Below are 9871 nucleotides of genomic sequence, written 5' to 3' on the forward strand. Positions count from 1 at the left end.
TTGGAAAAGAACGATTTAACATGACTCAACTAATGCAGACCGGATTGATCTCTTGCTGTCACAAAGCAGAATCTTGTTGCTTTGAAAACATGGCTGTCTTTTTTTGGGTTCGTCTTGTTTTTCCTCCAGTGTCTGTCTTCCTCCACGCACTCATCGCGAAACACATCCCACAGGATTAATTGTGTGTGTTTTTTAGGTGGTTCCCGCCAACAGGTTAACGGCACTCCTCAGAAAGGCTTTGTGAGGCCTGAACAGCTTTTGGAAGGCAAGGTGAGCTGAGTTTTAGAGTTGTGCAAGTTTGCGTAAATGTTTCCTACACACAGAGGTTTTGGAAATGAATCTCCTCTCTGTCGTTAGGATTCAGAAGCTATCTACCAGTGGCTGTGTGGGTTCCAGCTCGAGCAGTACACGTCCAGCTTCATCAGTGCAGGATACGATGTACCCACCATCAGCAGAATGACCCCCGAGGTGTGTATATATGTTACAATTTTCAGCATTTTTAGCTCTATGCCGTTAGACTTTTCTTTGTTCTTTGTACTTTAAAGATGTGTTTGTTTTTTGCTTCTTCTTTTTTTACATAAAACCTTGGGATGACTGTTTTGTGAAGTGATATGAAAATGAATTGGTTCCATTTCAGCCTGAAACCCTCTGAGCCTGATATGTATGTTTAAAAAAAAATGTTTAAGAAGTCCATTGAAAACTTGACATGACTGTAACTAAAGCACTCTTTTTTTTTACACTCTTTTTTTACAGATGAAAAAATGATTTCTCTTGGCTAAAGTACAGTTATTTAATTGATTTGTTGTTGATTCTTTCATTTGTTGGTGATGTTAATGATTCACTCATTATTTGTGTGGATATTCTTCAGGATCTTACAGCTATCGGAGTGACCAAACCAGGCCACAGGAAGAAGATATCGATGGAGATTAGCAAGCTGAGCATTCCTGAGTGGCTCCCAGATTACATTCCTGTGAGAAATCAGTCCTCCCTCTTATTTGCCATATACATCATGTAAACAGCTGGCTCTCTTGCAGCCATTGTAAAGTTTGTCTGTGTTGTCGTGTTCAGTCGGACCTGGGGGAATGGCTGAGTGTGATTGGATTGCCTCAGTACCAGAAAAGATTGTGTGACAATGGCTATGACTCCATTGCCATTGTCAAGGACATCACCTGGGAGGACCTGCAGGAGATAGGCATTACTAAACTGGGTGAGGAATTTCTATAATTTTCTATAATAACTTCTCTGATCGGTGACTGGTCCGGGGTGTACTCTGCCTCATAGGCTTTGAAACTGAATCTTTTGTGTGCTGTGACTGCTTGTGACATTGTCAAAGCACAGAAGGGGAATGTTTGATCACTTTTATTAAATCTTTTTGAGCTCTGTAATAAATAAATAAATCTGTGTGTTTCAGGTCATCAGAAGAAACTAATGTTAGCAGTGAAGAGACTGTGTGACCTGCATCGCTCTCGTAACCATGCCGACAGAACCGGAGGCGAAACTCTCAGACGAAAGCTGCCTGCTGCTCTCGAGCTGGTGGTTATCGAACACGCGCCGACACACAATGCTCAGGCACACGCTGACACTCCATCCAATGACTGTTGCTCCTCCCCTCGTACTCCCAGAGCCCTCCTTTCCTTCCAGGACAGCGAGCTAAGCGTGGAGCTACAGAGTGCAATGATGGGAAAGGCGGGTGGAGGTCCCGCTGAGATGTTCAGCATTAAAGGTGTGTCCTCTGCTGCAGGTGGGACTGCCATGTCAGTCAGTCAAGAGAGCATTGGCATGCGTTCGCGGGGCTCAGGGAAATCTGGGAACTCTGGAAATGTAAATTTGGCTCATTGTCAGGATCAGCAGGCCGTACTGTCTTCAGCCAGGACATCGAGCCGGTCTGAGGAGAGTTTAAGTAGTGGTGCAGGGGAGGAGGTGAAGAGTGGAAGAAGCAGTCCTGGAGGCAGAAGTAGACAGAGACCCAGTGAGTCATGGGTGCATCAGAGTCAATCTGCTATCCCAAATAAAATCCCCTTCTCCCCTCTCACACCTCCACTGACCCCCAGCAAGATGCCCCGCTTTGCCTACCCAGCTGTCCCACCTAAAGCCAAACACTTCCAGTCTCCTAACCGCCCTTATCAGCCTCAACAACACCCACCCTCCTCCCCATCTTCACCATCCCCGCAAGCTTCCCCGACACAGAAGGCTTTCAGTTATATCCAAGCTCAAGCAGAAGTAGTCAGTGGGGCTCCACGACTACTTTCCAAGCCACTGCCTGGGGCTGTCCCGCTGCTGGGGCCCTTACTTGTACAGGGCCCAGCCAATGAAACTCAAAAAGGCCCACAAAAGAAGCGCTCGCAAAGCCTGAATCGCTATGCTCTGTCAGATGGTGAGCCAGATGAAGACGACAATCCCACTTCCCCTTGTACCTCTGCTTCCTCTGCGGTCATGCCATCTTATGCCACCATGTCACGCAGGCCGGGACGTGGCCATGCAAGTCCTCTAGGGGCCCAACGTCACATCAACCGTAGCCACTCCTTTGCTGTGCGCTCTCGACGCAAAGGTCCGCCTCCACCCCCACCTAAGAGGATGAGCTCGGTAAACGACACCCGTGTGTGTCAACCAGGAAACCGACAAGGAGTGGAGCCAGAGGTGAAGGGAGGGGTAGAGATGGAGAGTGCAGGCAGTGTGAGGAGTATCGCAGCCAGGCTTGAAGGCAGCAGCAGCAGTAGCCCATCTAGAAGAATAGATATACCACCAGCCCACCTCCCTGTTTCACCTGCATTCAGCCCTGTTTCCTCACCGATCCCACGTGGATTTCCTTCTCACACCATCACTCAGCACTCCAAACCTGTCCCAGCCTTGGGTCTCGGGGGCCTTAGGAGGGTAGGAAGTGAAAGGACAGAAGGAGACTTCAATAGACAAAGAGGTAGAAGTACAGAGAGAGACTCTGGTGAGGAAGTGAAAGCAAAGAAAACTGAACACATATCAAAGAGTGCTGCTGCATCTCCCAAGCACAGGTCCAAGGACCATCTACCGTTTGCTGAAGAAGGCAACCTGACTATCAAACAGCGACCCAGGATAGCAGTCGTTAGTCAGCCGGGTGCTGAAGTTAAAACTCCTTCAGAGGCGGTGCAGACCCCAAACAGCCTTGAACTCCCAGAGTTCAATCTAAAGGAGTCTGACACGGTGAAAAGACGGCACAAACCCAAAGACAAAGACGCGTCCACTCCTGAAGAGGTTAGCACCCCACACAGAAACAACAAGCACCCAGAACCCAACAGCCTCCACATGCAAAATGACATCAGTACACTGAGTGACGATGAAGCTCAGAGGCCACACAATGTTTTCCAGAGGATAGGATCAATGGGAAAAGGCCCAAAGCCTCCAGTGTCCTCAAAACCTCCCAGTCCCCTCAAACAAACCCCCAACAGCGAACCAACAACTCCTCAAAAAACTGTTTCGCCATTGCAACCAAGTGGACAAACAGCCATCCCTAACCTCACGAGCGTACAGATTCACACAGTCTCCCCAAAGCTGAAAAGCAACATGTACATTCAGACTTGTATGTCCAGTCCAAAACCTGTGAAACACAGACAGACCTTCACGTCCGAACCTGGGAGTCCACAGAAAGCCGTCGCTGTGTCAAGACTCCCTCAGAACACCTATGCAGCAACAGCAGGTAACAATGAAAAGAAGATATAATACCAACAGGGCCATCAGTTGGCTTCTTTTAAGCTTGGCTTTTGTTTTAGCCACATGTTGAGTAAGCACATTTTCAAATCCACTCTTTCAGATTAATTTTGGCATGACGGTTTTATTGTTAAAGCTTTTAAAGTTGCTATAAAAATGGCCGGGTGTAAACATAATCCAGTCCCTACACCAATTCTAGATGGGCGACCAGTGATCTGGTGGATGTTAAGAGGTTAAACTTGTTTCCTAACAGCGAGCTTCTTTTTGATGGTTACATAATATTTATTGTTCCTCAGGTCCGAATCTCAGCATGGCTCAAAGTGTTGCCTTTGCTGCTCCACCGTCACCATTGCTGAACTCTTACTGCCCACCCTCGGCACTACCCAGTCAGCCAGGAAAAGGATGGGTAACTCCGCCTGGTGTGGCCAGTGTGGAGATGCTGGCCCAGAAGAAACTAGAGCAAACTAGTACATCACTGGAAGCTGCTCTCAAAGTAGTGGAGACCAAACTGGCACAGGGGAGCAATGTGGACGGGTAAGAAGTATTGTATTGGTGTAGTTGGGGTGGTGTGCTTTACCTGGAATGATAATATTGTGCTCTTCATACTGATTGCTGAGCTGTGGTACCGCGGTAACCGTTGGTTTGCACTGGTTGTTTGAACTGTTCCTTGTGAACATGCAGCAGATCTGACAGATCAGCTGCTGGGCTGTAACTAAAGTCCCAGTAAGGTGACAAATGTTCAAGAGCTTCCATTCCTGCAGTGATTTGTGACTTACTCATTGACAGTGGGATGAAAGTACTGGGAAAAATCAGCAGATTAGTCAAGTGCTGTCGAGAGCACAACGAGCTAAATTTTGTTGTAAATGCTGTTAACTAGTGAGGACACCGTCTACAAGCTTTAGAGCTTGTAGACGGTGTCCTCACTAGTTTGCTGTTGTCAGTTTATATAACCTGTGGAAAACTTGAAACCATGAATCTCCAAAGAAAAAAAACAAAACATTTCTTTTTCAGTTTTTCTTTTGTCTTCTTTGTTTTAGCACCTGCCCTCTTTTTGGGGACATGTAAGCGTTTTTCAAGTTTCTAAAATTGAGAGAAGGCCAAATGTTATCACTGATAGAAACATGTAGTCTCAGTGTAGTTGGCACTGCACTGCTCATGCTAACTCTAAATTTAGCAACAGGGAAAATGCCAAAAACATCTGCAGAATTCAGTGAAGGTCCTCGAGCATTAACTTTGTCCTTTGTTTAGTTCTCTAGTTATTTGTTGCTCCACACTGATGAAAAGAGAGGTTACTAGAGTAAACCTGGTTCTCTTTCAAACCTCGCTTGGTATTCCACTTTGGAAAGCGCCCTTTGGCATGACCCCCTTTATAACAGCCCTTGGACCCATACCAGACGAAGTAGTTCTTCCTGATGTCCATGCAAATGGGCGCTGCAATGAGCCAAACTCAGTTTGCAAAGTTATGATAGTAGCCAAGGTTGTCTGTCAAACCTCTCTTGGTAGCTCACTATGGTAGATGTAGACCCCTCTGAGATTGCATGGTCCAAACACTATAACTTCTCCACCCAGGAAGAGCACCACCTCACACAAATTTAAGAGCCCACAGTAAGCACTGAGTGTGCCAGTGAAGGTTAATGTTAAGGCAGTAAAACCTAACAGATGTATGTGGAAATTTCCAACTAGCAGCTGCACAGATGCTCCTGCCAAGAAACACCCTTAAAAAGGGCCCATGAGGTAGAATGTGCACGCAGGTGCGCAGGAGGTTGCTATCCCTGGCATTCATATGCCATCACAATATCGTCTACCACCCACTGTGACAGCTGGTATAGGCTTCCCTATGTGCCAAGGAGCCTGGAACACAGAGAGCTGATTGCTTTTTACAATTCCCTTATTTCTGTCTACATAAATGCATAATTCTCAGACAGGCCACAGCGAATTAAGCCGCCTCTCGTTCTCATCAGCAGATGGCAGGGGCTTATAGCCTGAGAGCGAGGTAACAATAGGTAGACTCCCTAACCTTAGGCACAGAGGCTGGGTTAAGGCGCAGAACCACTTTACTATAGTTGGGTTTATCTCTGAAGTACACACTATTTGCCATCATAAGGTCAGCATGTGGAAAGAAGTCTTACACCATGAGTGGTCTCAGTCAGCCTGAAAGGGAGACCAGACTCATTTAAATTTAGCCTTTCAAATGTCAGGCTGAGAAAATTAACTCAAATGCTGATGACAAATCTGTCTGCAAGGCCTAGTCACTGCACAAGGCAGTGGCCATGAATGATTGTGGAGCAGACAAGCTAGCTCCGCCATCCATGGCCAAGCTGTTTCAGTGCCTCACCCAGCTCAGTACTGAGGGCTGAGGAAATGAATACAGCAGCATTCCCGAGGGTCTAGTTTTAGCCATAATCACTCAGCCTTGAGAGCTAGCTATAGCTTCACAAATACAAACATAAGCTTCCTTGACGTGCTAGCTTTGTTGCAGACCCACGTGTTATAATGTCACAACCGCTCGTAGAAGAATATATTTTCCACCTATTTATTCATCCATTCTCTTCTACTTATCCTTATCAGGGTCACGGGAAGCGTATCCCAGCAACCATGGGGTGAAAGGTGTTATACACCCTGGACACAACGCCAGTCTGACGCTAAATCTTGTGATGAAAATATTACAGTGTCATAAAATTCCTGAAACAAGAAAAGCTAATGTTTGAGGATCAGCAAATAGTTAAATGGATAATCCTGTTCCAGGACCGCCGAGGAGCTTTAGTGATCTTCACAGGAAAGAAAGCAAACATGCCTGATGTGGGGACAGGGGCTAAGATAGAAGGGGGGACCCCATGTCCTTAAAGTGATTGGTCTGTTTTAGACAGACATGGTTGTAGTGGAGCTTCTGTGATTGTGCATGCCAGAGTGCTTGACTACAAGCTACACGATACCATGCATTCATATAGTGCTTTTTTCTCTATACAAACACTTTATCTCACATTCATAGCTGTTCTGAATCACCAGCTTAACTCTTTTTTTACTTCACATTGTCCCATCTGTTTCCTAGTGGGGCCACCACAGTGAAGGCAGCAGGCAATATTCTGGATGACATTGGCAACATGTTTGATGACCTGGCCGACCAACTGGACGCCATGTTGGAGTGACCTCCCAACTTCTGTCCTGCACGCAGAAAAAGTTTCTGTCTCAAGGGAGCAGCAGACAGAAATCTGAACAGTGAGCACGGGGTCAGAGGGAACCTTAGATGCTGGGAAGAACAGAGAGCGTGGAGCTCAGCACTTCCTGGGGTTTAAGATCAATCAGTTTGTGAATATTTGAGGACTTTCCTGCACAGCTTTTCCTTTGTTTTTGAGCACTTCGCCTTAGGACACACACCTGGGAAAGTTATTGGAGGGAGTACAAACAGCCGCCAGAAGAGCTTCCCGATGTTGTTCAGTATCTTCAGTATCACTAAAAGGGAATAAGAGTCCATTGTATCCATGTAACCTGTGTATATACAGACACGTGTTTATGTGTGTAGTCAAATATCTTTATACTGAACATATTGACCTGTGATTATATTTATACTTATATATGTTGGGGTTTTTTTTAACCAAAGAGTTCCTATTGGCTGCTTTAACCCTATTGTATATTAGCAAGATGATCTAATATGTATATTTTGCTGCTTATGGTCTGTAGTGTGGGGAAATGATTGTTTAATATAGGGAAAGAATCATATTTCATAAATGTACGATGGATTGGTGTGGACCTGTTTTAACACAAGTGTTTGTTGTTGTTGTTCTTTAAAGCACTGTTACTGTCAGTAAAAACAGATGCTTATCGGTTTTAAAGTTATTTAGTAACAGAGCTCATCTCAGGTTGGTATGGTACCGTCAGCATGCTGTTTCATTTCAGCAGTGGCCAAAACATTTCGTGGAAGGCAACATGTTAATGAACTGAACATGGAGTCTTCATTTGCTGCCAAAATGTTTAATTGGCGTATTAACTGATAGTTATATATTTGATTATATATTTAAATGAACAAACTCGATGTGAATTTGACATCAAATGTTTAAGAGGCTTTAAATTTTTTAGAACATTGTCTCTCCCATTTTAATTTCACAATCAGTCGTTTAGCATTTCCTGTTCCCATTTTTTTCATTCAGTGTTAAATGTTGTTCCAGCAGTGTTCAGACTAAATCCCACAGAGGTTTTATGTGCCAGATTTCTGACAACATTTAGCAATTAGTTGCTTTTGTCTTACACTCTTATAGGTCTTTGAATGCAGTATAGGCTCACAAAATATGTCACAAACACTCTGTGGCGGGGCAGGGGAGGGGCTGGCCCAAATGGTGGCTGAGCTGGTGGCCACACGGAGGGAGCAGGCGGCGGTGTCGCGCTGAGAAGTGGATGAACTGCAGGACCAGACCGAGTGCCGGATGCACGTGATTACGATTCTGGCGGCTCGGCTCAGTTCCTGGCCCACACCGCTGCCGGCGCACCACAGCTGTATGGGAGTGGCAGGTGTCCGATCTGCTCCGGTCCCCAGGGTGAGGCCAGCCAGGATGCCGTCTGCCTCCACACCCGTGCCCACTCCTCAGGTGGAAGCAGCTGGTGCATGCTGGTGCCTGCACCCATTCCTGCTCCCCGGAGGAGGGCCGCTGAGCAACCTCCGCGTCCACCACCAGCTCACTCACCTGCTCAGCCGGGGCCGGAGAAACTGTTTGTTGTTAAAGAAGAAAATAGAAGACTTAGTTTGTGGGATCAAACTGGTTTGATTTGTAGAACTGAGTTGTAAATTGAGAAAATGATTACTTTGAGTTTTGCATCAGTTAAATTACTCTGGCATACTTCAGCCTCCGTAGCGAGCAAGGACCAGTCTCATAACTGTAAATAACCAGCAAAGTTTGATAAGAACTTCACTTTGGAGTTTTGTTCTTCGCTTGTTCCTGCTGCAGTGAAGACATTTGTCAGCAGATGCTAAATCTGTTGTAGCACTGACAGTTACTCCTGTACCAATTCACTTTAAAATTCTCTTTTTAAAAAAAAGCTGTTGCATGACTCAATACTTCGCTTACTATCCAGTGGAACATCTGTTTTTGAGCCATTCTTTTTTTAATTGGGCTCTTTTAGAAAAGTCATTACCTTCAGCCATCTTTAGGCTTCCTTCTTTTACTCCTCTGCACGCCTTCATTTTAAAAATGGAGTCGAATCTCTCTCCCAAACCTTTGCTGGGAAGATTTGGTTAATGGAAGCTGGCATGTTTTTACATTTTTTAAGATACCAAGCATGTTCACATTCATGCAACAGCTTTTTTCTCTGTGGTTTCGATCTTCTGTTTTGTTTATTAATGTTTCCTTCTGAATTCTGTGTCAAACCAGAAATAATTAAAGGCATTTGTACTGACCGGGTGCTGTTGTTTTGCTTGTCAATATAAAATATGCATTACTATTTCAAGATTTTTCATTTGTTTTGCCATTCTCATTCAGAGCTTTTGATGTGCCATATAGTTGATGCATACATTGTTTACAGTTTACAGCTGATCCATAACCTCCTCTCTATACATTTAGCAGCTTTTTGTGTTCAGTCACATCAAATGGCTTTAATTTGCATAAGATAATTGAAGGAATATGTAATATTTTTTTCTTTTGGGGCTGTAGAAGCAGCTGTAAGTACATCATCACCATAAAAAGTTGATATGGTGATAACAGTAATATAGTTTGGCTGTTAGCAATAAAGGGAGTGTGAACTTACAAGGCAGTTCACACAACAGTCACCTCATGTCCCTTTATGTTGTTGGGTAAAGACACAATTATTACCACTGTTGTCTTTCTCCACCATTATGTTATTTTTCTGTGGCCAAGAGGCTTAATAAAACAAACAAAAACCCTGATTGGATATGATGGGAATCACCATGAAAAGGTTCATTATATGCATCATTTGACTCCTCTGCACAAAATGATCTCTGAGTTCTGCCTCCTCCAATCAGTGACTGAATCAGAGGATGTTGTTAGAATAGATTAAAAAGAATATCAAACAACAGAATAATGGGCAGTTAGGAATAAAAATAGATCATTGCAGCTCAGCTCACTGAGCAGTAAAATAAACACTTTATTTCAAATGAATCATTGAAACATTGAGTGTGCTTTTGTTGATGTTTAAGGTAATGGCTGCACATTAGAGCTCTGAAACTGGATACATTTAAACATGAAAG

At 44.6% G+C, this 9871-nt stretch overlaps 1 protein-coding gene across 4 annotated transcripts in view; it reads left to right on the plus strand.

The window, feature by feature from the left end:
* Window positions 1-9063, plus strand: part of LOC102197420 (CASK interacting protein 2) — a 52479-nt gene extending 43416 nt beyond the window's left edge. For all 4 annotated transcript variants that reach the window (XM_005721931.1, XM_005721932.1, XM_005721933.1 and 1 more), the window contains 7 exons: window positions 197-270; window positions 358-468; window positions 869-970; window positions 1069-1207; window positions 1412-3667; window positions 3975-4212; window positions 6728-9063. In XM_005721931.1, the coding sequence (XP_005721988.1) occupies window positions 197-270; window positions 358-468; window positions 869-970; window positions 1069-1207; window positions 1412-3667; window positions 3975-4212; window positions 6728-6824 (3017 nt within the window). In that variant the 3' untranslated portion in view covers window positions 6825-9063. The remainder of the gene's footprint in view (window positions 1-196; window positions 271-357; window positions 469-868; window positions 971-1068; window positions 1208-1411; window positions 3668-3974; window positions 4213-6727) is intronic.
* Window positions 9064-9871: the final 808 nt, after the last annotated feature.

This window comes from Pundamilia nyererei, unplaced genomic scaffold (genome assembly GCF_000239375.1).
Source record: "Pundamilia nyererei isolate P.nyererei 1_Seehausen unplaced genomic scaffold, PunNye1.0 scaffold00005, whole genome shotgun sequence".
Taxonomy (NCBI): Eukaryota; Metazoa; Chordata; class Actinopteri; order Cichliformes; family Cichlidae; genus Pundamilia; species Pundamilia nyererei.